Source organism: Sus scrofa, chromosome 8, assembly GCF_054392235.1.
Source record: "Sus scrofa isolate SSC_HxYL_T2T_F1_AM1 chromosome 8, Sscrofa_HxYL_maternal_Yorkshire_Landrace_v2.0, whole genome shotgun sequence".
NCBI lineage: Eukaryota > Metazoa > Chordata > Mammalia > Artiodactyla > Suidae > Sus > Sus scrofa.
Genome location: NC_139390.1, coordinates 35063114 through 35090260, shown reverse-complemented (window position 1 = coordinate 35090260; position 27147 = coordinate 35063114). Strand labels below are relative to the sequence as shown.

Genomic DNA, 27147 nt, shown 5'->3' with positions numbered 1-27147 from the left:
AAATTCCAAAGGTTTGGGGAGCTGTGAGTCAAGAACCATGGATAAAGGCCAAATATACATGAGAAATGTACTTTGGTCATCTGAATGACAAAAATATATTTTTCTTGTAAACCACAATATTATAGATGCCTTCCAATGGTCAAGATTAGCTCAAAAATGGGACAGAACATGGCCTATAAGTGAGGAGCACTCCTAGATTATATTAGTATATCCATCTTTGGTTGTGATGGAAAAGTCAGAAGCAAGCGGAAAAAAATCAGAGGTAGATCATAGGTAGTTTCCTCGATGTTGTTTATATAAATAGAGTGGTTCAGATTTGGATAACATGGATAATACTCATTTTCAGATTGTTTCTACACTCATCATGTTAAGATCCTGTATCTGTATTGATTTTTATTGCGTATTATTAGGAAATCTTTTCCAGGGTGAATACAGTCTTACGGGCTATGAAGCAGAAGGAGTGTTAAGGCCTCTTATTTTTCATTGTTTGACTCAAATTTTAAATTTTAAATTTGTTAGTCTCTACATCATTTACTGTGTTGTTACAGTTTAACAAGTGTTAGAAGATACTGTATTTGTATTTGGCATTTGCCAGGCTTTTTTTTTTTTTTTTTTTTTTTGGCTGTAGCATCTGTTCAGAGTGTCAGAGTACAAATTTAGAAACTTATATATAGCCAGCAGGTCATCTTTTCATGAGCTGATTTGTTGAAAATACCTCAAGTAAAGCTACATTTGTTGGAGGATCTTTCAACCTAAAATAATATAAAGGTATGTGTCTGATCCTTCTAAAGAATTTGGCATTGAAACAAAATATGAAGATGCATTATTTAAGGACTCTAGTAGTCATATTACATAAAGCTTTGCATGTTCTGAAAACATAGCATATTCTCTAGTAAAATTACTACCTATGCTTTAAAATGACATATTTTCATGGACTGAGAAAGTTATGCTATAAAATTTTAAATTCTTTAAATCTGTTAAAAGACTTAATATTCACCTAGTCCTGATTTTAGTTTACATAATTCATAACTACTTGTATACACATTACTAACAAAAAATCTTGATTTACTGTATCAGATACATGAATCACTGCATCTTATTTTAGAAAAGCTTTCTGTATTTTTACTGAGCTGAAAAAATTGATATATTTGACAAGTTTTACTTGAATATTCCTGATTAATGAGGCCCTCAGAGCCAAGGCTGCTTATGCAATTTTATTTGAAATTTATTATAAGTAGTATTACACAGATTACTATAATTACATGGTTTACTCCTAGTGATTTTTAAATTCACCCTTTGAAATTGAAAGTTTTTCAAAGGAAAATGAAGATTAAGATGTTGAGTTGAAAACCCTATCTGTCTAACTGAAAAGATTCTTTAATCCATTCTCCAATTTTCATCCAAAAAGCCACCATTTCTCATCTTGCTATTACTTCCCTCACCTTTTCCTCCTCTCAAGTCTTCTTCCCCCTTGTATTCTAGCTGTTAGGTCTAAACCAAGATCATACACTCCTCTTCGTTCCCAGAAGTGAGCAGAAACTCTGTAGAGAGTGCATGGAAAGGCAGACTGTTCCTATAGCAGAACTGTCCTTTCTTCTTTGACTCAGAAGCCCAGGTGCTGCAGGAAGGGCAAGAAAAAAGGAAAATGGTCCAAACCATTTTATTTTAGGAATTAGGAAAATAAAACTAGGAGATTAGCTCTTAGGTTTTTTTCTTTGTTTGGGGAAGCGAGGGGCTGCTAGCACACTTTAAAGCTGGAGGAAAAATCAAACTCAAGTATTATTATCAGACGTTTGCTTTGTGGCTTTGCAACAAGAGTATGCGTGTGTGCATGCGTGTGTGTGTGCGCGCGCGTGCGTGCGTGCGTGTATGTGTGTGTGTGTGTGCGCACTACACTTACATACATACATGTACATATTTGTATTTAAAGTGAGGAACTAACATTGTTTCAGAAAACCTTCTAGATATATACCAGCTTTTATACTTTTTCTCCTAAACTGCTGAGAAAAAGGCATTAGGTGAAGAATATACTGTTCAGATCAATTAAAGTCGATTTGATCAAAGTCACAGTCAGTCCTAATGAGTGAAAACTCCAGAAAAGTTTATTGAAGATATAGATTCTGGGCAACTGACCCTCAACTGTCAATTCTATTCAAAATCATATGCCATGTGTTTTTGTTTTGTATTCTCCTGAAGTTAAATGCTTCAGCTTTGCCAAAGAGAACTTCAATTTTCTTAAATGGGGTAAATACCATGATCTCTAGAGACACTGGAGTGGCCAGTTTCAAGTTTGAATATACTAATGTGTTGTGACAAACAGACACAAATTTCAAATATGTACCCCCCCAAAAAAAGATACAGGTTCTATAAATGACTTTCTAGCATACATTTCCACACCCTCCCCTCTTCAAAGAATACCGTGTTCTTTAATTGGTATCCAGCCATATTCACATCATCTATTAATCCTTATAAATATCTCAAAAGAGATTTTATTGACTCGTAAATGTCTCAGTTTTTCACTTTTATTTTCAGGATGTCAAACTTGGGACAATTTGACTCTGACTTTTACCAATCTAATTATACCATTGAAAATCAGGAGCAGAGTGGTAATGAGCCTCATGCCTATGGAAATCTTTACGAATCTAGAAAGTAAGTACTGGATCTTGAGAAAGTACGTTCTCATTTTAAGAAGTCACAATATTTTGATGGGGTGTTTCAGAGACGGAGGTTTCCTGGGGGGAAGCAAGACCTCTCCACATCATATCTTAGTAAAGTGCCCAAGGAAAAATGTCAGGAAAGGGCAGAGAAATAAATTCAGTTCTCCATTAATGCCCTTGATCTCCTCAGGCCCACTTATAGGTGAATAACTTGTCTCCGCTTTTCAAAATATCACTTAACAATGCAGGCCCTGGACAAACAGAAAACATTTTCCTTTTACTTGATATTTTCCAGAACACTGCTCACGAAACAGATTTTATTCAATTTAATAACTATTTATTAACTGCTTGTGTGTCAGAAAATAAGAAAGGCCCTATAAACTCGAAGGTAAAAAAGAAATCCATAATCTTTTCTCTCACAAAATTTAAAAATTTACATTGGAGAGAGGGGCAATTAAGTATGAGATTATAAGACATTGTTAACAACTCCTAAATGGAATAGAGATAAACAAAATTCAGAATAGGTTGGTTATTTGAGTTGAGAATTCAATTTGAGTTGAAAATAAATTTAAAAAAAATGATTAGGAATTTAGTATTTTACTTTTACTAGGATAGTTAGAAGAATTTGGTTCAAGTTCTGACTCTAGCATTTGTTTTATGTGACACTGGGAGAAACAACTTCCCTGAGATTTTTAAACAGAAATAAGGACACTGATAGTATCTACTTCATGAGAATTGTCTGAAGATCAATTGCTATAATGTGTAGGAAAGTGTGTTTTAAGTAAAACCATTATATTAATGTTATTTTTTTCATATAAATACAGCTTAGAGAAGCAATGGATACTTTGTTGTCAAGTCAAACATTGTATTTGGTTATACAGCTGTTTCTTTGGATATTCTTTTGTGGGTCTAAATTAGTGAACAGTGGAGTTCCAGGAGTGGCTCAGCGGTTAACGAATCTGACTAGGAACCATGAGGTTGCAGGTTCAATCCCTGGCCTTGCTCAGTGGGTTAAGTATCTGGCGTTGCTATGAGCTGTGGTGTAGGCTGCAGACGCAGCTCGGATCTGGTGTTGTGTTGCTGTGGCTCTGGTGTAGGCCAGAGGCTATAGCTCTGATTTGACCCCGAGCCCAGGAACCTCCATATGCTGCGGGTGAGGCCCCAGAAAAGACAAAAAGACAAAAATAAATAAATAAGTGAACTGTGACAAGAGTCAGACCTTTCAACTTTCATAATAACTAACATTTATTGACCTTTTATGATGTATTAGATACTGTTCTAAGCTTTATATAAATTAACTCATTAGATCCCCAAATAGCCCTATGCATGTATGTATGTATCTGTGTGTGTGTGTATCCCCATTTTAGACATGAAAAAGCAGGGGCCCCAAGAAATTCAGGGAATTGTTCAAGGTGCCATAGCTAGTAACACATGGGGTTATGATATTAGCCCAAGATTGTTCAATTACACACATAACTAGGGTGGACATATAATTTATTGTAAAATTTTTGAGAGTAAAATGTGTAATATTAATTGCAATGTTAGTACAGTAAGAATAAACTGGATAGTCTTAGGCAAACTGGGAGGTGTAGTTTTTGTACCTTTCCAACAAGTTTAGGGCAAATAACCACATAACAAATATTCCAAATTTATTAATCCTTGAAGTTTATTTTTCAAAGTTAGATAAGTGCTTTGAAAGCTTCAGAAGAAGGAGGAAAAGACAGAATAAGTACATCAGGCAGTGGGAACTTTTCTGTTCCAACTATGCCCAGGACAATTTGGACATTGTTTTCACTGGCTGATGATTCCTACAGACCCAGGCAGATAGGTGCTGTTTTCACAAGCTGTGTTCCAGCTTCTCCTGCTGAACCACTGCTCTAAGGTAAGGTGGATTGTGTTTTTAAAACTTGCAAAGCTAAATATCTGGAATTTTATCTCATTCAGGCCCCTAGTCTATGCTGTTTAGCATTAATCAGATTGCCATAAGCATTTCTTAAAAAGAAAAACAATGTATCTATCTAAATATTATCAGTAGGCAAATTAAATGCGTTTAAATATATGAAAAATGGGGGTAAGGATCATTGCAGAATCCAACAACAGAAATAGAACTTGATTTTATTTCAGTTATGATTTACAATTGAGAAGGTCAAGAGGAAACAGAAAAGTACATGGTGGCACTGGGAGTAGTTTGAGCATGAAGGTACTACAGAACAGTAACTCAAAATATATAATCCACATGAGAGCCATCTAATAGGGTTTTTTCAGCTCTGTTCTCCCCTTTTATTGAAAGGATCCAGTTGCCTTCTGTTTCTTTTCTCCCATCCCTTCTCCAGATGGAATAAACATCTGGGTGGCATCAGCAACCTACGTTTTTAGACGAAACTAAACTAAAAAGCCCAAGAAAAGAGAGACAAAAAGCTTCCTCCTTAAGCAGGGACTTATGCCATAGCCTTCTCCCCCACCCACTCCACCCAATTTTCTTTCTCCACTTTGCCTAGACATTGAGATGACAGGAATGGGGAAACTAATATAACCAAGTGAGAAGAAGATAAGATTTTATTGTGTCAGGTTGATGGCCTAGCCGCCTTCAGATGCTTAGCATTTAAATCCAAGTCCTGATTTGGATGTGATAACATTTAAATTTCAACCCACACTGCAAGTCTCAGGAATTAGAAAAGGGCATATTAGCTGTGGCAGTTTTATGAGGTACATAAAACATGGAGTCAGGCCAATGATTTACTAGTGTTCATCAAAATAACTCCAGAGATTTGATCTTCTATTCATACAATGAATTAAAATACACTCCAAATCGGAATAAGATGCTGATCATTTTGGCAAAAGACATAGGAATCCAGTAGATAGTTATAGTCAATTAGTCTTTTTTTCTCTATCTCCCTGTCCCCTGACCCATTCCCCTTCCCCTCATCTCCCCATATAAGAGTTTGCTTTAAAAAAAAAAAAAAAAAAAGGAGTTCCCCTCGTGGCACAGTGGTTAACAAATCTGACTAGGAACCATGAGGTTGCGGGTTTGATCCTTGCCCTTGCTCAGCGGGTTAACGATCTGGCATTGCCGTGAGCTGTGGTGTAGGTCACAGACGTGGCTCGGATCCTGCGTTGCTGTGGCTCTGGTGTAGGCTGGCAGCTACAGCTCCGATTAGACCCCTAACCTGGGAACCTCCATATGCCGTGGGAGCGGCCCAAGAAATGGCAAAAAGACAAAAAAAAAAAAAATCTGTTCTAGGAGTTCCCATTGTGCTCAGTGGGTTAAGAACCCAACTGGTATCCATGAGGATATGGCTTTGATCCCTGGCCCAGATCAGTGGGTTAGGGACTCGGCATTGCCATGAGCTGCAGTGTAGGTCACAGATCTGGTTCGATCTGGCATTGCTAAGACTGTGCTGTATGCCAGCCGCTGCAGCTCGGATTTCACCCCCTAACCTGGGACCCTCCATTGCCCCTGGTGCAACCCTAAAATGAAAAAGAAAAAAAGAAAAAATGTTCTGCTCAATGAATGGCAAAGTGATCTGAAAGCTAGTTGAGCATACTTACTAGGACAATGACATATTTACATTTAAAAACAAGTTTTCTTATTTTAGAGTGAGCAAAGAATTTTCTCATCAAAAAAAAAAAAAACAAACAAACAATCATCCAGTCATTCAGATAGACGTTGTTTCCAATGCCTGAAGCCAATTATCTAAGCTGTTTTCCCACTACATTTTCCCAGATTTTGAAATGGGAAATCTAATCCAATGATTTAGAGTAAAGAAACAGCTATTTTTGCAGAAAGGTGACATCAACAGGAAAATTTCCTTTGCATGTTTCAGTAAGACTTTAACAGATCAATGCTGAATCATAACTTTTCTGAATCCCTAGACCTGATCTTCCTCTAGTGTTTTAAAGATAGTTAATGGCACTGTCAAGGCTACATAGTTACTCTGCTCCTGCTCAGCCAGAATCTGGGAATGTTACATAAGCGAACTCCGCTGGCCACCTTTTCCTAAACACACTGCCATCACACTGATCCTGTAGAGAGTATTCTTACCAAGCATACTTAAAATGTGGTTTATTGGCTCAACTGGAGACTTTCATAGGTAAAATATTTTTGGGAGTCCAGACTACATTTTTTGCTAACCAACAGCCTGTTTTTGTTGTCTTATGATGTTTCAAATCATGGTGATACAAATTCTGAAAGCCTTCATAGTCTCAGGTTCCTGGAAGGGTGTCAACCTGACTGTGTGAAATACACATATACTTGAATATTAGCCCAAATGCAAAGACAGATTTACAATGAATTGTACTTATCTGAGGGTGTTTCTTACCACCTATTTTAGACCCCAGCTCTCCATATGACACAGGTAGTCAGCTCAGCACCCTATTCCCCGGGTCAGACTGACAGAGTAAAGCATCATCAACTGACCATCATGATGGAAGTCCAAACCTAGAGTAATAAAATATGTAGCTGGTGACTGTGATGGGACACAGAAAACTGATGCAACAAATACAGTTCTGCAACCACAGAAATTATACCTGAGTCTTCATAAGAGGGATCTTTTATATTTGCACTGAAAGGTGAATGTTAACTCCTATTGCCTCAGAAACAGGTAAAAAATTTTCCCCAGCTGGAGGCCATGATGTATCCTAACACAATATCATCTAAGTAAAAACAATTCTCTGCAGGCTAGTTGGAACAGTATAACCCTAAGTTTAGGGAGTGAAAAGGAGAATATTGAAGAACTGGTAAGCATTCAGAAGGCCACCAGGTATGTGGCCCATGCTTCTTGGCTCAGAGACAGAAAGTCTGGCATGCGTACAATGGAGAGTGTCCTGGTAGGAAAACTCAGGGTGGGTGGTGTGTTACTGAAGTCATTCTGGGTGTTCCAGGGAAACTCAAATGGGGAAAAGCTGAAGATGATCAGCACAGAAGGGATACAGACTCCTGGTCTCCTATTACTATTGTTTTCTCTGAGGAAGTGATAGCTTGGGAGACAACTATTTAAAAATACAGAAGATGCTGTTCCAGGTGTGTGGAAGGTGCCTAGGATGCTTCAGTGTAAGCCCCATGAAGAAAAGAGCATTCATATCCTTAGCTAATGCTTCTTGATCAGTTTTTGTGTGTCCAACACTAATCTGAACGCTTTATTTATTCCAGCTAATTTAATTCATAGCAACCTTATGAGTTCTATTAATTGCCCTCATTTTACAGATGAGGAAACTGAGGCACTGAATGTGAAGTGATTTGCCTAAGATTATAAAACTGGGATTTGAACCCAACAGAGGGTTCAAATGATCTGACTCCAGAGATCCTGTTTGCTAACCACTCTCCTTGGCTCAGGATGCAGCTTTCCCATTGAACTGTCACACAGGTAGAATTGTAACACACAAAGTCAGAAAACATAAAAGGGGAAACGGGACCAACAATGTTGCCAGCTGTTCTAAAGGAGCCTTTTGCAATCACCTCACAGTTGTTTGCAATGATTTTTACAGGAAGAGGAGATGCCGGCTAACAAAGCTAATCCTACCAGCCAGAATCTAAAGTTTATTTTGGTCTAATTCAGTTGAAATTTGGAGTAATGTGCTGAGTTAGAAATCATCAAAATTCAGTATTTACTTTCTCAAAGAGCTAATTAAGATGCCCTGTAATCAAAGAGAAGAGGACTATTTTGTTGGTATAGACTGCAAAACTTCCATTGCTGTGTGGGGTACAGATAGGATACAAATTACCATCTTAAGTATTGGGTATACTAATCTGACTCATGCAGTGGCCTTCAATAGTTCAAAAGATTAATAACTCAAGGGTACAGGCTTAACAAAGGAATAGTAAAATGCCCAGTCTCACTCCTGAATTATTTTCATGAAAGGATACTGTAGGCTTGAAAGATGTCACTAAAATTATGAGAACTTCACTGGAATAGTCACTCAGAGTTGGTACTCTCTAGTTAAAAAAAGAGTAAGCCTAGGATATGTGTGACTAAATGTAGTTCAAGAGGTATGGTTACAATTATGGTTCATAGCAATTTTCAAAAAAAGACCTAAAACACAGGAATAAGGGTACAATGTTACAATTTACAGTTTGCTGAGTGGGGCTGTGAACTAATAATGTAATTATTTTGATATTGCCTAAATTTTGTTCATTTTGATGAACAAATGTTAAATGTTATAGGCAACATGTACAAATCAAAGTTATGAGATAAAAAGAGAGGATTTTAGTTTAGATAGTGATAGGTGACTATGGTGATTTTTACGGGATAACAATTTTGGGTAAGGGATTTTGAGATGCTCTATGTAGGACAGATTTTGAAATTTGACTTTCTTAAATATGTAGTGAGAGAACTTTAATATTATGCCTGCAACATGACAAGGACAGCAGAGGCCAAGCTCCTGATGAAGTTTTGCTGGATGAAGGAGCGGAGAAGGATGGAAGAAAGGGAAAAGGGCATGAGTTGACCCATATATGGGCAAATTCCTTTTTTTTTTTTTTCTGTAAAAATGTGTTTTTCTCTTTGTGGGAGAGGGGTTGGGTCAACAACACAGTGACCAGCTACATTTCCTTACTCACAGAGATTGCTTTGCTGGGAGTAATTGTGGGTTATATTGAGGCCAGGACAGTATCTCAGTGGAAGAGTCTTATTTAGACTCTGGTCCATTGAGTTGTTTCCAGTTGCTCCTTTTATTCTTCTAGAAATGCTTGCATTAAAAAATACAGATGTTTGAAGTTCCCTTGTGGCATAGCAGGTTAGGCACCTGGCATTGTCACTGTCGTGGCTGGGGTTGCAGCTGTGGTGCAGGTTTGATCCCTGGCCTGGGAACTTCCACATGCCGTGAGTGTGGCTAAAAAAACAGGGACTATTTATCAAGCAGCAGGTCATTCAGATTCTTATTTATAATACATTTCTCCCAATATTTCTGATAGTAGACCTCCTTCGCTGAGGGAAAAAAGAAAATTAGGAACAGGCCGCAAGGCTAAATGAGCAATAACTATAATTGCATGTGCTGTGAAGGATTCAGGAAGGTCCCTGCCCTTAACGAGCTTACAACTGAGTTACAGAATGGTTAAGTGTATGTATCTCTTTCTATCTCTGTAACTTTATTTTCCAGAAGGGGTTATTTTCTCTGTCAGACTTACTCATAGAAGGGAGGTTGAGTGTGTGATTCTTAGACTTCATATTAAGTTTCACGTGGGAAGGAAAGTATAAGAAACCATTTTGTAAATATTTTAACACAAAGAGATCACAGGGAGCTACAAAGTTCAGAATCCTGGAATGCAGTTTCAGCTTAGCTTAAGGGACTTTGATGAAAGAAGTTTAAGCACAAATCTTCTTGTTTCCTTTCTTTGGGGTAAAAGCAATTTCAAATGACCAAATAACCTCACAGACCAGCCCTTTTTTCTTCTTTCCTTTCTCTAGCTCTAGCAATAAGTTAGTTACTAAGATTTTTGTTTTCCAACTCTCTCACACAAATGGTGAAATAAAAAACAAATAAAAGCAAGGAAGTATGGAAACATCATGATTTAACAAAACGAAATTGCACATTTCAAAAGTGGAACAGGGAAAGAAGCTATGGAGTATTTTTACTCCGGTACTCAGAGATAATTTGGTCTCCAATAACTGTCTGGGAATGGCCAGAGCACGAAAGTGTGCTACTGGATGGACGACAGTCAGTTAGTATATTTATTTTTTTCCTAAGAATTGACTATACTATTAACATTGTGATTTTTTTTTTTATTTGCTGCTTCTACAGGTTTGTAGGAAATGTCCTGTTTGGTGGTCACCCCTGAAAATGCATGAAAAAGCAACATTGTGTAGGGAGCAGGACACTGCTCAGACAGGCAGCTTCAGTTCACAGTCCAATACTATGTGATACTGGGCCAGGCATTCAGTCTCCATGAACCTGTATTTCTTTTTCTGTAGGATGAGAGTAAAAGTACAGTTTTTACCTTGCAGAGTTTTCTTACGTGAGAAAATGTGAAAGAAACTGTCCAGCACATTGTATATAACGTTAGTCGGCATGGATCAATAAATGCTAGTTTGGATCATCCTTCTGGAGTTTTCTCACAACTCAGTCCTTTTTTGTTTTTGTTTTGATTAAGGTTAAACTTTAAGCAAGGTAATTCTTTCGTGGGTAAATACTCATTAAAAACTAGGAGATGGAGTTTCCATTGTGGCTCAGCAGTAAGGAATCCGACCAGTATCCATGAGGATTCCGGTTCAATCCCTGGCCTCGCTCAGTGGGTTAAGGATCCACTGTTGCCGTGACCTGTGATGTAGGTTGAATATTGTGCTCATCCTGCTTTGCTGTGGCTGTGACATAGGCTGGCAGCTATAGCTCTGATTCAGCCCTTAGCCTGGGAACTTCCATATGCAGTCGGAGCATCCCTAAAAAGACAAAAACAAAAAACCTAGGAGAAATCATAAAAGGAAAATTGTAGTTTCTTTCCTTGATTTGTTCTGCTAGGCCTTCCTTAGATGTATACGTATCAGTATTTTCCTTTTTTCTAGGCAACAAGCCAGTGAGCAACCTCCATCTGCCTTCATCCCATCGGAGATGTTCATACCGTCAGGTTACTCGGGACAATTTTTGCAGCCAGAATCCAACCCAGATTATTATTCTCAGTCTTCTTACATTGACAGTTTTGATGAAGAGCCTCCTTTACTAGAAGATAAGTTAAGGATGTGCTATTAATGAGTGTACGACTTAAAGAATAATAGTGATCATCAGCCCTTAATGTGTGCTCTCAGCACGCCATGTACAGGGTTTTATGTGATTGTTCCACATATAAACAAGAATCTGCCAAACCGACACACTTAAACCATTGGGAGTTTGTCTCATGCTTGTGCAGGGAAAATTGGAAGTGGGTACGTGTTATAGCAGTGCTAGTCTTGCAGTGTTTAAATGTTTCTTTGAGGTTTCTTAAAAGTGGACTCCCTGATCCTTAGACAATAGTGAAGACATCTCTTGGCAGAGTGATTATATCAACATATTCATGCTTCCCACTCCAGTGAATGAAGCTACTTCTTAACAGCATATTTTACTGTTTTCTGCTAAGTTTGCCTTGGAGGAAAGGGGATAGTTTCTCAATATTTTTGTGTTATTGTCTTGGAGACAAGACAGTTTATTCCTTCCTTCCTGGCTCATATGAAACCCCACTACACACCCCAGCTAGGCATGACAAGCGGAGAGGAACGTTGTTCTAGTAAATGGCACTGCTGGTGGCAAGAAAACCCAGGGACCCTCACAGTTGAAGAATTCCTTCGAAGATTTCAAGGAGCTTCCATCTACTGATTTTTAAAAAATTAAATCCAGACCATTTACATCTGCTCCTTTTGCTTTTTTTTTTTTTTTTTTTTTTTTTTTTTGTCTTTTTGCCATTTCTAGGGCCGTTCCCTTGGCATATCTGGAGGTTCCCAGGCTAGGGGTCTAATCAGAGCTGTAGCTGCCGGCCTGCGCCAGAGACACAGCAACACGGGATCCAAGCGGCGTCTGCAACCTACACCACAGCTCATGGCAACACTGGATCCTTAACCCACTGAGCAAGCCCAGGAATTGAACCCACAATCTCATGGTTCCTAGTCGGATTCGTTAACCACTGAGCGACGATGGGAACTCCTCCTTTTGCTCTTAAGGACTGTCAACATAATGCCAGAAAACTAAAAATCAAGATTTAAATTTGAGAGCCAAGGAGACATAGTCACAGGCTGTTTTAACTCTTTCGTATGTAGTCCAATGAAAGCAATAGGTTAAAATTCTCACTGTTTTACATCAAAAGATCACTGTTTCTTATGAACAACCACTCACCTGATATTAAAACATTCTTACTGCTTTGCCTTCAAAATTAAAAACAGGATTTAAACCATTCAGAAAAGCAGAGATTTATAAAATAGATGTGCTGGCTCTTTAAAAGCCAGCTAAGTTTTTGGATTATGATTAACCAATTTATTCTAATTTGCCTCTGCATCTAATAACAACCACCTGAGAGTTATAAGCTATTCTCAGTAAGCATTTTCCTTGACTCTGCCGACATTTCTACTTAAAAAAATCAACTAATTATAAAAGTAATCTATATTCAATACAGACATTTGGAAAATGTAGAACATATGAATAAAAACAAAAAAAAATCACCTTAAATTTGTCTCTGAGACATGACCACCATTAATGATTTGTGTAATTTCTTCCAGCCTTTATTCTCTTTTTCTGTGAATATACATATATACACACACAGACACAGACTTAAAATGAAATACTATATTTCTTTGAATATATAGGTATTTATAAATACTTACAAATGAAAAGGTGGATCATACTCTGGACATAAAGTTTTGTATTTTTTAAAGTTGCCTTATATCATAAGCACTTCTACACCACATGTGTTCTTTCTTCTTTTCTTTTCTTTCTTTTTTTCTTTTCTTTTTATTTTTTATTTATTTATTTATTTATTTTTGCTTTTTAGGGCTGCACCAGTGGCATATGGAAGTTCCCAGGCTAGGGCTCGAATTGGAGCTATAGTTGCCAGCCTACGCCATGGCCGCTGCAATGAGGGATCCAAGCTGTGTCTACAACCACACCACAGCTCACTGCAACGCTGTATCCTTAACCCACTGAGCAGGGCCATGGATTGAACTCGTGTCCTCATGGATATTAGTCGGGTTTGTTTCCACTGAGGCACAATGGGAACTCCTACACATGCATTCTTTAACATAATTAAATATTTGAAAACATGATATATAATGGCTTCATAATATTTTATTATATAATGTACCCTAATTTAAACACACCTTAAGGGTTATAATAAATTATGCTTTGGTGAATTTCATAGTAAACAAATTTAACCTGTTATTAAAGAATCTGTCCTTAGGATCGATCTATAACACTGAGATTACTTTGTCAAAAGGTATTTACACTGTCAAATTCATTGAGAAAAATGATGATCCAATACACCTCCACAATAGAATATGAAATATTTTTGTTAATTTTTTTTAATGGCCTTACCTGTGGCATGTGGAAGTTTCTGGGCCTTGGATTGAATCTAAGCTACAGCTGTAAACTACACCATAGCTATAGCAATGTCAGAGCCTTAACCCACTGCTTAAGGCCAGGGATTGAATTTATACCTCTGCAGGGACCTGAACTGCAGTAAGGATCTTAATCTACTTGCTGCAGTGGGAACTCATATCTTTGTTAATTTAATAGGCAAGAAGGCAAAAACTAATACTTTTTTTCTTGGTTGAAGGACAAGTTAAACATTTTTTTTCCATATGTTTATTGACTATTTTTACTTCTTCCTGTTTTTCAAGTTCTTTGTCAGATTTCCTATTGGAATTTTAGGTTTTTCTCTGTCATACATATGATATGTCATATATATATATATATGTATATATATATATATAAAATATGGTAAAGATATAAATTATTGTCTGGAATATGTATTTTAAACTTTTTTCTCCTAGATTCTGTTTGCCATCTAATTTATTTGTGGCACATAAGCAGTATAATATTTATGTTTTCAACTCCACAGTACTTTTTTGGTAAATTTTCTTTCCAATTGCTTTTTTGTTTACAACATATTTCTCCAGTTCTAGATACTGCTGTATCCTCCTGTAGATTCTTAAATTTTTAGAATGTCTTTTTGTTTTGCACTTAAATTTTTGATTCATTGAAAATTGTCTAGGTTAGTATATTCCCTTTAACTTTATTTTTTCTTTAATAATTAAACAATTTTTTCTACAGAAAAATTGTAACATCTTTTCTATTTGTCTGACATGCCTCCATTCTGACATTCTAAATTCTAATATTCCTCTCCTAATGACTCCTTAAACTTCAAATGGGTAATATACTAGATTTCTCCTTCTAATTTGTACAGTTCAGAGAATTTCCTAGATTCTTTTTTCTTTATCATTATCCCCACCAAATGAATAGTATGTTAAAAGAGAGAATACCTAATATAATTTTGCTTTTCGAGTCTATGAAATTCCTAGACTCTGATCCAAGACTGTTCCTCAGGCTGAGTGACTTTGTGAAAGCCTCAAGCCTTATCTGTCTAAAAGGTACAAAAAAAAAGACTATAGGCAGGATTCCTAGGATAAGGTGATAAATGACATTTGCTAGTTTTTATTGAGCATACACCAGCACCACCTATAAAACTATGAAGCTATAATAATTAACATCCCTTGCACAAGAAGCATGCTATTTGAAAATGTGCTGGTTTATGTCTTAAAATACTTTGTTGTCTAAAAGACCTGTTTGGCTTTATGTAGGGATAATAACACTTGCTATTTGATAACATACAATCAATACTTTAACAAATGCATGTTGAAAAATATTAGTCAATTCAAGTCTGTAAGACTAGAAAAATTAGTGTGATATTTGGTATTTATATTGCAGCATAGCTTGATGTTTATATTTGAAAGGCCAATGCCACAATTTGCATAGAAAACAAAGATATTACTTCATTTTTATAGCATATATATTGTACACTTTACTACCACTAGATGACAGCAAAACAATAAATTTTGCATTCAAGTTTCACAACAGTTTCATCTTTTAGCTTGTAAAATAAAGTGTTATATTAGGTTATCTAAAATTAATAAATACGTATAGTCTCATTTGCATACCTTGTAATAAATATGAAAACAAAATATTATGAAGATGTATTCTGGTAGAAAAACATACAAAATCTCTTTTCATATGAAATTATTGAGTAGGTCTTATGTTTATTCACTGATGCATGACAATGTTGAAACATGCAAAAGTTAATTATGTCACCAAATAAATGGTTGAAATCAAAAAGGCATTTTCATCTGGACTTTGTCAGGGATAATTACTATGATTTTTGAGGAAAAAGGTATTTTGAACTAAAGACCACTTCATTGTGGTAAATACTTAAAACATGCTGATAATTTAAACATAAATGTCTAAATAAAGTTTGCAAACAATACCAGGCTCAGGAGAAATATTTTAATAAATAACATTTCTCAATTTTAAAAATCTTCTTCTATATAGGTTAATGGGAACTTGCTGTATAGCACAGGGAATATTATCACCCAATATTCTGTGATGATCTATAAGGGAAAAGAATATGAAAAAGAATCAGTGTGTATATATGTATAACTGAATCACTTTTTTGAACAGCAGAAATTACAATATTGTAAATCAACTATATTTCAAAAAAACTTTTAAAAATGGAAAAAATAATTAGAAATCACATTAATAAATATTCAAACCTATTTTAAGCCTGCAAACTGCCTACATTTTCCAAAGTGTATGTTCATTAAGAAATATATAAATATACCACGAAAATAAAAACGGAAGTTGAAATCAAATGATTCACTCATCATTAATTTAACCAGTCAAATTCTTTCTTTTCAGCCTTGGGTTGGGCAGCAGTTGTCAACCCGCATGTGGAAAGAGTGAAAGATACCCTTTCTATCCGAGGTCAGACCATGTCTGGCTGACCTTCTGAAAATGGCTAGGTCCCTGCTAGACCAAGGCCCCTGTATATCACAGTGATCACTGAAAGTCCACTTGGTACTCCGTGTGTAGAATGAAGCTTTGCAGGTTGTTTAGGTGGTATTGTGCCAGTATAAAAGAAGCTGAATTCTACCCTGTCTGGTTATTAAATCCAGAAAGGGAAGTTGAATGCCACATAAAAAAATGGTTTAGGGAGACAATCCTTCACATTGGAGAATTGGCCTCACGTCAAAAAAAAAAAAAAAAAAAAAAACAAAAAAACAAAAAAACAAATATTATGAGATTAGATGCACACTGACACTACCACAGCAAATGATTAAAAGCATGGGTTCTTGGGGTTCCCTTCATGGCTCAGCGGTTAACGAACCCAACTAGGATCCTTGAGGATGCATGCTCAATCCCTGGCATTGCTCAGTGGGTTAAAGATCCGGCATTGCTGTGAGCTGTGGTGTAGGTCACAGACACAGCTTGGATCCCGCATTGCTGTGGCTGTGGTGTAAGCCAGAGGCTGTAGCTCTGACTCGACCCCTAGCTTGGGAACCTCCTTATGCTCCTATGCTGCAGTTGTGGCCCGAAGAAGCAAAAAACAAAACAAAAACTATGGGTTCTTTTTTTTTTTTCTTTCAACATCTCCCTATTTTCCCTACCCCTAGGCCATGGCAACCATTTTTCTGCTCTGACTCCTGACTCTATGAGTTTAAATTTTTTTTTAAGATTCCACATACAAGTGATACCACATAGTATTTGGTTTTTTTCTGTCTGGCCTATTTCACTTAGAATAATGCCTTCAAGATCCATTCATGTTGTCACCAATGGAAAAATTTCCTCATTTTTCATGAATTAACAATATTCCATTGTATATAAACTACACAACCTTTTAATCCATTCATCCATCAATGGACACTTAGGTGGTTTCCATGTCTTGGCTATTTTATGTAATGCTGCTGTCAACATGGGGGTGCAGACATCTCTTTGATATCCTGTGTTTCTTTCCTTCATATTATTTCCAAAAGTGGCATGTCTGGATCATATGGATCATATTCTATTTTTTTTTTTAATTTTTGAGGAAACTCCAAAATATTTTCTATAGTGGCTACACCAATCAACATTCCCACCAACAGTGGGAGGTGCTCTTTTCTCCAGATTCTCCTCAACACTTATTTCTTGTCTTTTTGATGTTAGTCATTCTAACAGATTTGAGGTAATATTGTAGTTTTAATTGCATTTCCCTGATGATTAGTGGTGTTAAGCTCCTTTACATGTAACTATTGGCTGTTCAGATGTCTTCTTTGGAAAAATGTCTATGCAGTTTCTCGGTCCATTTTTTTTTAATTAGACTGTTTAATTTATTTATTTTTGAAAAGCATGGGTTCTTGGCTCAGATTCTCCAGTGCTGAAACCTAGATTTTCTATGACTAGCTCTGTGACTTTGAGCAAGTTGCTAAATCTCTCAAAACCTCAGACATCTCATGCACAAAATAGGAATAAAATAAAATGAGCCCCACTGCATGTCAGTAAGACCAATGTACGTAAATCTTGTAGGGCTCATGGCAAAATTCAGTGAAAACATTCAGCAAAAACCAATTCTACTCTTTTTAGTTCAAGCATATGTACTTTACAGAAGTTTAGCTTCAGTTTGTCCTAACCCCCAGCTTACTCTTATTTAAATTTGAAATGATAGAAGGAGGGTAACCAGCCTGTTTATTAATTCCTAAGTAAAGGTATATTCTTTTCCCTTGTGAATGTCCTTTTTTTTTCTACTCAAAGTCCGTCTTAAATTTTATCTTTATTGGAGTGGTGAGAAAAGTAACTGATGTGGTGTTAGTATTTATTTTTATATTCAGTGGATGTCAAATGGCTGGCTGGTTTTCTTTTTAATAAAAGAGATACAAGAGGAGCAGAATCTAGCAGAGGGTCTACAAGGTAGCAGTCAGAATTCTTTGAAATACAAGGCATTGGGGAAAAAATTAGAAATTTCTAAGAATTTCCATTGTGGTTCATTGGATTAAGGATCTGAGGTTATCTCTGTGAGGATGCAGGTTTGATCCCTGGCCTTGCTCAGTGAGTTAAGGATCCAGCATTGCCGCAAGCTGTGGTGTAGGCCCCAGATGCAGCTCTGATTCAACCCCTACCCTGGGAACTTCCATATGCTTCAGGGGTGGCCCTAAAAAGAAAAAAAAAAAAAAGAAATATCTAAATGAGTTTGGATTCATGGACACTGAGCCCCACTGATATTGGATATTTTGTTCTACCATCACCACTCCTAAAAGACAAAGTTTAACTTGTCTCAAGATTTTCATCTCTGAAAACACAGACTCAACAACACAGAGCATTGGCTTTATTAAAATATGTGTGCATGCCATGGTTACTTTTACTTGTGAAAGAGCCATTGCCTTTTCTCCTCTGTGGGGTTTCAGGTAGTTAGCCCAGGATTGCTCTTCCCATCAGGCAGGTGCAAAGTAAAACCCCTGACCCAGGCTAAATATCTTTAGCTAACACGACTAATTGAAATTTATGCATGTTTGAGTAGACAAGTTTCAAAAATGTTAGCAATAGAAAATGCAGAAAAAGGAAATAGCTAAATGGGCATTGAAATGGGACTTCTGGTTTGTTAGCTACCATTTTATTCTATTGTTATTGTAGAATGTTCCTCTTTTGGGCTAAATTTTAAGCTTATATTTGCAGCATCAGGCAGGAAAATCCTTCCTTGATGGAGTTTTTTCTCTAAAATATCTTTTAGCGCATTGCTAACAAACTCTTTGCTATGTATTATGTAGAATTTAGACTATGAAGGTATAACAATCAGATTAAAGTGCTAAAAAATCAATCATATATGTTAACTTTAAGTAAAAAATATTACTCGTTTATTCTTCTATATTTATATTATCTCTCTCTCTCTTTATTGTTTTTGCAGAACTTGGAATTAATTTTGACCACATATGGCAAAAAACCTTGACGGTGTTAAACCCACTGAAACCAGCAGATGGCAGCATTATGAATGAAACAGACCTCACTGGGCCTATCCTGTTCTTCGTGGCCCTAGGAACTACCTTACTTCTGGTAATGACGCTAGATTTTTCTTTTTTTTAATTGAAGTAACTGTGGCTTATAATATTATCTAAGTTTCATGTATACAGCATTGTATTTATACCTCTGTATACAGCAAAGCACTAGATTTTAATGCATGTCCTTTCAAATGTCATTTTTGAAGAGGTCTTTGTAAATACAGAAGTATGTCCCTTTATGATGTGAAAATCATTTAATTCCTAACTACTATTCTTTTGGTGAGAGAGACATACATATACATTTTTTTTTCCTTTTCTTTTTATGGCTGCACCTACAGCATATGGAAGTTCCTAGACCAGGGTCAAAATGGAGCTGCAGCTGCTGGCCTACGCCACAGCCATGGCAGGTAACACCAAATCCAAGCCACATCTGCGACCTGTGACACAGTTTGCAGCTATGACAGATCCTTAATCCACTGAACGAGGCCAGGGATCAAATCTGCATCCTTACAGACACTCTGTCAGGTTTTTAACTCTCTGAGCCACAACAGGAACTCTGAGAAAGACATGTTTAATGGAACCATAATGACAAAGAGAAACTGCCATTGGGTATTACAACAAGTAAAAAAAACCCTAAATTTAAATAGAATTTCAAAAATCCAAATCACCAGGTCAGATTTTCTACAAATGAGGAAATTATGTACTTGATTTTCATACTTGGATTTGGGAAATATAGGGCCCAAATTTTATTTCCTTTTTTCTGTTATGATATTGGATAAATTCCCTCTCCTTTCTTTGCTGCTGTTTATCTTTAGCCTCTTTCAAATATTCTGTGGGGTATGAGATGAGTCTCCTTGTTTCTGGTTAGGCTACTCTGAAGAAACTGACTTGCAACAATAACCAGTGATTCATTTATTCAGCCCATATATTTCCCCTATCATTTTAGTTTCCCTTTGTTTAATGAAGGCATTTTTTTTCCCCTCTGACTTCACCATTTGTCTTGTGTATGGCCTTTTTCATTCTTTAAATCTGGGAGTAAAAACATTAGAAGTCACTAAAAAAGAAAAATATATTTCCACCTGAGTTAACCATTCTAATTCATAGTTTAGAAAAATGTTTTCTCCACCCCCCCCTCCAAAAAAAGAAAGAAAAAGAAAAAAATGAGAAAGGTCTGTGATTGTATATGAAGGAGGTAATGATAATACGTTAAAAACAGGATGAAAAAGATGGGCAAGCTAGTCTGGAAAGTACAGTTTCATTAAGGCACTAAAAGATAAACTTGGCAAGAGAAGTAATATAGGAAATGAAAGATTCCAGGGGAGTTCCCATTGTGGCTCAGTGGGTTATAAAGCCAACTAGTATCCATGAAGATGCGGGTTTGATCCCTGGCCTCGCTCAAGTAGGTTAAGGATGTGGTGTAACTGCGAGCTGTGGTGTAGACCTGCAGCTGAGGCTCCAATTTGACCTCTAGTCTGGGAACTTCTATATGCTGCAGGTCTGGCCCTAAAAAGCAGAAAAAAAAAAAAAAAAAAAAAGGATTCTAGGAAAAGCCTTTAAAGTAACTATTCAGGTCACTTCCTCTTCTTACAATAAAATAATTGCTTTTTCTCTAATGTAGCTATACTTCTCAAAAGTAGCTGTGAAATGTATTTGCAACTAAATGAATTCTCACTTCCCTTTATTAATTACATAACACTAATCAAAATTCTGATAGAAATCTAGTTTCTGCATTGGAATGTGGTCAATAATTACATCATGTTTATCCAATATGGTAGTACTTGGTTATAGCTCTTATTTCTTCCTTTGAACCACAGCAAATGCAAATACCCTACAAATCTAATGCTACATCAACCAGAGTTTTAATTTAGTCTCTAATGTCCCTTCTGTCTTTGTCATAGTAATTTGATAATCTTAGATTAAGCTGCTAAGTAAGACCGTGTCAATTAATCAAATAGTCAGAAACAATCAATTTAATATATTAACTCATCTTTCTTTTTCAAGTAATTTGTAATATAACAGCTGTTTGTTTTTTCTGTAGAAAATATTACTATTTCATCTCTTAAAGGAAAGCATGAATCCCATTAAGACCTTGTTTTAAATTAGTTGGAATTATTTAAATATCCTCTTTTTTTTTTTTTTTAAATACAAAGCAATCCTGGCATAGGAAAGTGGAAAAAACTGGATCTGCCTCAAATTTTGCCTCTAGGGGTGATCCCTAACCTTTTGTTTACTATTTCTAGGCCTTCATTTTTTTTTTTTTTTTAAGGTTTCCTTTCAGTTCCGAGATTTGGGGAAATATGTGAAAATGCATATTTTCTCAAAATTTTTAAGCAAACCTTTTCACTTCAATTTCACCATTAGATCTGGTTACTTCAGAACTGATTCTAATACAGATAGAACAATAAGGACCAAAAACCTCAGCTTGATATTAGTAAAGCCAGATTTAACTTGGAGTCCATTTGAAGCTAAATTAATCCCGCCCTGGATATCTGAAATTAAAATGTAAAGGATGATTTTACTGGCTGGCATATGCATTGTACTAGAGAAAGCAAAACTAAATGCAGAAACAACATTGAAATCTGTTCATCTCTGGAAGTGTAAGTTTCAACATCACTGCCTCATCATTTTTAAGATTTATGCTGATATAAGGCATAATGCCTTTGAATGGACTTTCTTCATGTTGAAGGAAGCAAACGAAAAAGAAAGGCTTCAAACACTGAACACAGACTTAATGTTATTTCCTCTGAAAATTATTTTTATACCCAAAGCTATGAACACAAGTGTTTTGAAGCTATGGCTTTGGAGTTCCCACAGTGGTGCAGCGGTTAACGAATCTGACTAGGAACCATGAGGTTGTGGGTTTCATCCCTCGCCTTGCTCAGTGGGTTAAGGATCCGGTGTTGCCATGAGCTGTGGTGTAGGTTGCAGACGTGGCTGGGATCCTGAGTTGCTGTGGCTGTGGTGTAGGCCGGTGGCTTCAGCTCTGATTAAACCCCTAGCCTGGGAACCTCCACATGCCGCGGGAATGGCTCAAGAAAAGGCAAAAAGACCAAAAAAAAAAAAAAAAAAAAAAAAAAAAGCTATGGCTCTGTTTAATTTTTCCAGAAGAGCTAAGAGTGTGATCTGGAAAAGGAACATGCACAGCTAGTATCAAAGCATAATCAGAAGAATAAAAAGTATTTCAAATAAAGATGTGGTAATGAGGGTGGTATAGGGATGATCTGAAAATTTTTCAAGTTAAAAAGAAAGTGAACGTTTATTTTCCATTTCAATTACACGTTCTTGTTAGAATTTGAGACACATTAAAATACGGGACTGGCCCCTGCCAAGTGGAATTGCTCCTTAAATTGGATAAACCAACAACAAAAAGAGATAAAGAGAGAAAGTCATAACTGATATGGAAAGGGACAATTTTACTACCTAATTAGTTTTATCCACCTTCTATTTACCTCATTTACAAAACAGTTTAGGGTCATGGTTACGAGTCCTTTGGGTGTAGGGAAGTTAGTTACAGCCATTCCTACCTCAGAATTATCCCATCCAATTTAAATATTAAGTAGAATGTTTCTCTAATATATGAAAGTGATTTGAAATTGTCACTGTTTTCCAAGTAGAGCAAACTCACCCGATAGAGTAGTACATAACCAATTTGTTTCTTTTAACATACCCATTAGTATTATTAGCATTATTTCACAAAATAGCCAGAAGGACTTATTATGGCTAATGCAGCAGAGAATTTTGCAGCATAGCCCAGGGACATTTTGTGAAAGGGTTTAGTAGTGATCAACTTCCCCAGCTGCAGAGGAAGACAAATTCAAAAATAACTGGACAGTTCTGCCTATTAAAATGGTCATAACATTCTCCATTAATTAATTGCAAAATAAGTACCTCTTTATTCTGTAAGACATAAGGACTTCATGGATAACAGTGTACAGAGAAGAAAAAATGACAGCTAAAATTCTCTCTGAACCCGTTTACCAGATCTTCCTTGTTTTTGTATAATTTCCATGAAAATCAGTCACCCCCCCCAACGTTTACCTACTTCTAACCAGCTTAATGTATATATGAAAATGCATTCTTTGCTGGAGCTGTGGCATCCTCAAGTAGCAAAGATTAAAATATTCCCTGTTGAATCAATAGTAGTATGTGACTTTCCCTGGATGAGTTTAATGCAGCCACTTCAGCAACAAATCTTTAGTGCTCCGTAAGTGATGACTATTTTTATGAATCCTCAGATGATCAATGGTATATCTTGAACACTATTGACTTCCTTTAACAATACCTCTTTTACGATTCGTTATCAATTGGTTTATGTAAATCAGCTTTTCGTAAGATCTATTCAGTTAAACTGGTGATGGGTATTAGGAAAGCAAAGGATTCTGTGATCAGGTGAGTTTAGGACAGATAAGGTTAAATAAGTCCCCTTGTTTTAGGGCTTGTTAGAACTCCTGCAGATGTTAAGGCTCTAAATTTTGGAGCCAGACTGCCTGGGTTCAAAGCCGAACTCCACCACTTGCCATTATTTTACCTTGGGCAAGTACCTTAATCTCTCTGGACCTCGATTTCCTCATGTGAATAATGGGTACAACAATGCGACCTATTCTTTATGTTGTTGTGTGGATTAAATAAATTAATCTAGATGAAATGCTTAGAATAAGACCTAATGTAGTAAATCCTATATATGCTTGCTAATGTTACTAATATATCACATAAATCTCCAAAATTATATTGATCTTTTTCATAAATTTATTTATTCAATTATTCAACGAATATGGAGAGAAAATATATCCTTACTTATGTCTAATACCCCTAATGGGAAATCTATGATAAAAAATGTAAACCCAAAAATGTAAGCATGCTTTTGCCGTCCCAAGTATATTGGGGGTGTTTGTTTTTGTGACCTGAATCCATATTACGGCCAGGTTTTTTGTTTTTCGTTTTTCCCAGAACTCCCAGTCTCTTGATGCTTATACTATAGAGAATGAACAACATTAAGCTGAGTGATTCTTAAATATTCTCTGCTTTGTTGGCACGTTGATTTATTCTTGATGCTTCTGGACATTCAGACTGTTTTCTTCCCATTTTTCAGGCAGGAAAAGTCCAGTTTGGTTACGTGTATGGCATGAGTGCCATTGGCTGCCTAGGGATTCATGGCTTACTAAACTTGATGAGCTCTTCAGGGGTGTCCTATGGCTGCGTGGCAAGTGTCCTGGGTTACTGCCTGCTCCCCATGGTCATCCTGTCCAGCTGTGCCATCTTCTTTTCACTGCAGTAAGTGTCTGTGTGAGCTAATTGACCCCACAGGCACCATCATCGCTAAAGCTTGCCACACCAGTGCAACTGTTAACCTCTTTCGGAAACATTTTAGTTGTGGGATTGGGGAAACTGGCTATTAAAAGCTACATACAGATTCAGGAAAGTAGGTCAGTTTTGGCTCAGGTGCTGTTCCTATTTCGATGATTTAAAAAATAAATTAAACCAAGTTACCTTTAAAACTGGCCCTCTGTAGGCTGTCACATTCTCCAATATGAACTATTGTCATGAGTAATATGCCAACTGCAGAAAATTCACTTGTTTGAATTTGGAAGAGTAAGTGCCTGGTGAACACTGACAAATTGCTTCAGCTCACGGCCACTCTGCCTTCTAGGAGGGAAGCAACTGTTCTTTCTCAGCTGGGCTCCTTGTTGTGCAGAATTCTCAGGAACCCTGATGAGGATGTTAACACCAGAGAACTTTATACCGTATATGCTCAGCCAATAATTTTTTTTTTTTTAGTTCCATCTATGTTGCTGCAAATAACATATGGCGCAAATGAACCTTTCCACAGAAAAGAAACTCAAGGACTTGGGGACAGACTTGTGGTGGCCAAGGGGGAGGGAGTGGGATGGACTGGGAGTCTTGGGTTAATAGATGCAAACTATTGCATTTCAAATGGATAAATAATGAGATCCTGCTGTATAGCACAGGGAACTATATCTAGTCACTTAGGATGGAACATGATGGAGGATAATGTGAGAAAAGAATGTGTATATGTATGTGTGTGCGTGTGCGTGTGTGTGTGTGTGTGTGACTGGGTCACTTTGCTGTGCAGTAGAAACGGACAGAACACTATAAACCAAGTATAATGAAAAAAATCATTAAAAATATTTTTTTTCTTTTTTACTTCCTGGCAGTTAGTATTTGCAATTCAGCAATGTTAATAAGGATTCAGTAGATATGCTTCTGTCAGGTACTTTCCCAGGGCATAGGCATATCACTACTATTTTGGGTGGGGAGAACAAATTATGACATAGTCCTTTGTCACCTGCAACGCTGCAAGCCCAATTAGAAATAAACACTCTTAGAAATAAACCCAGTTAGAAATAAATCTCCACAGTTCCTTTTTGAAGATAGCAATCTGCACACATCCATTTCAATATCATAAAAATCCACACCTACCAAAAGGAGGGAGGCCGCACACATCTGTGCCTTCCTGTCCCATCTGTCCCCTTCCTGAACTGTGTCAGGCTTTGCTTTGTGTCAGTTCTTCCGTTGGTATTAATCTGAATTTTAACTGACTGAAAAATGTACAGCTTCTGATGGTGAATTTGACTCAAACATTTTCTAACTAGCCAAGGCCTTTGAGTTCCTATGGTTCCTCACACTCATTTTACAAATAGAGAACATAGTCATAAATATTGTACCAAGGATATTTCAGAAGCAGCTGTGATTCAGTAAACTTTTTTTTTCCCCTCCTGGTATAAGATAACCATCTCTTTTGTTTTTGCTGTAGGGACACCTTTGGAACTGTGTTGGCACTGGTCGTCATTGGCTGGTGTAGTCTCTCAGCCTCTAAAATCTTCATTTCAGCCTTGGACATGGAAGGACAGCAGCTTCTCATTGCCTACCCTTGTGCCTTGCTTTATGGACTTTTTGCCCTTCTAACAGTTTTCTGAAGAGTATTTGAGACGGCATTACAGGATTCTATTTGTTTCCTGCTCAGATTAGCCTGGAAATATATTAGCATTTGAATTTGGTAATATGATTTCGATTTTATTGCTGTTGAGAGAATAATAAGCAGAGAGACAAAACAGCACTTAAGGATGGTTCTCTAATAGGCTTTTTGGTTTGCATCATGATTTGCTTTCTGTTTGGTGCATTAAAACATTTTAGAATTCTTTAAACTGAAACAGAATATGGTTGTTGTACTGATGGACCCTGCTTTTCTCGATGGATGTATTTCTGAGAATTGTAAGTAAATAAAATCATATGCTGACTGGGTAAAGGAAATCTACAGTGATCCTTTTGAGAAAACTTCATGATGCTCCAGCTCTATGTAGGTGGCTTAGGTCAAGCTGTCCAGCACTTTTGGAGAATTGCAGGGGAGAGTTATTTAGGGTTTTATTTACCTGGGAGTCAAAGAATCTCCTATCTTTCAATTAATTTACTTTCACAACTGTTGTTCAGTCCCATTTGAACAATGCCTTAAAGCACCTCTTTTTCAAGTTCTCATTCCTTCTTATTTGGTTTAGATGCCTTGGTCCATTACTGTAATTTCTCCCTTGAATATATACATCTCCTCAGTAATCTTGCCACTTGCTCCCTAAATAGATGAATGTGACCAGAGGAAATCCCATTTGTTGTTCTTACCATATCTTAAATGGCTGCTCGGTACTGCCTTTAGAGTCCTACTAAATTTGCTTTCACATTCTGAGATGATTGTATTATACCATTTCCTCACTGCTCAAATCTCCAATACCCCATTCTTACTATTAGTTGATGACCCTTCTGTTTTATTGAAAGAAAGAAACATCTAGAAGAAAAGTGCATTTACCCATCACCAGATCTATCAACGTACGTGCATTATTACATATATTTGTAATGTGTGTGTGTGTGTGTGTGTACATATATGTGTTCATATGCACAGACATTCCCCCTTGGAAATTCAGATAAATGGGCCATGACTGGAGAGTGATATTGATTCAAAGGATTTTTATTTTAAGATAAGATAACATTGAAACGTTTATGTGTTGATATGAAAGATA

At 36.7% G+C, this 27147-nt stretch overlaps 1 protein-coding gene across 3 annotated transcripts; it reads left to right on the top strand.

Moving 5' to 3' along the window:
• The first annotated feature begins 694 nt into the window (after window positions 1-694).
• On the top strand, window positions 695-26387 carry YIPF7 (Yip1 domain family member 7). 3 transcript variants are annotated; one of them, XM_084971943.1, is made up of 6 exons: window positions 695-768; window positions 2533-2649; window positions 11153-11314; window positions 19034-19178; window positions 24213-24394; window positions 25896-26387. In XM_084971943.1, the coding sequence occupies exons 2-6, from the start codon at window positions 2534-2536 to the stop codon at window positions 26056-26058; spliced, it is 768 nt and encodes a 255-aa protein (XP_084828069.1). In that variant the 5' UTR covers window positions 695-768; window position 2533; the 3' UTR covers window positions 26059-26387. The 3 variants fall into 3 exon arrangements, with proteins under 3 accessions (XP_084828069.1, XP_084828070.1, XP_084828071.1); XM_084971944.1 differs by lacking the exon at window positions 11153-11314 and having other exon boundaries at window positions 19033-19178; XM_084971945.1 differs by lacking the exons at window positions 695-768; window positions 2533-2649; window positions 11153-11314 and adding an exon at window positions 11341-11509 and having other exon boundaries at window positions 19033-19178.
• The last annotated feature ends 760 nt before the right edge of the window (window positions 26388-27147 follow it).

Coding starts and splice junctions, on each gene's coding strand:
- YIPF7 (XM_084971943.1), top strand. CDS start 2,534: ATGTCAAACTTGGGACAATTTGACTCTGACTTTTACCAATCTAATTAT. Junction 2,650..11,152: donor AATCTTTACGAATCTAGAAA/GTAAGTACTGGA, acceptor CCTTTTTTCTAG/GCAACAAGCCAGTGAGCAAC. Junction 19,179..24,212: donor TAGGAACTACCTTACTTCTG/GTAATGACGCTA, acceptor CCCATTTTTCAG/GCAGGAAAAGTCCAGTTTGG.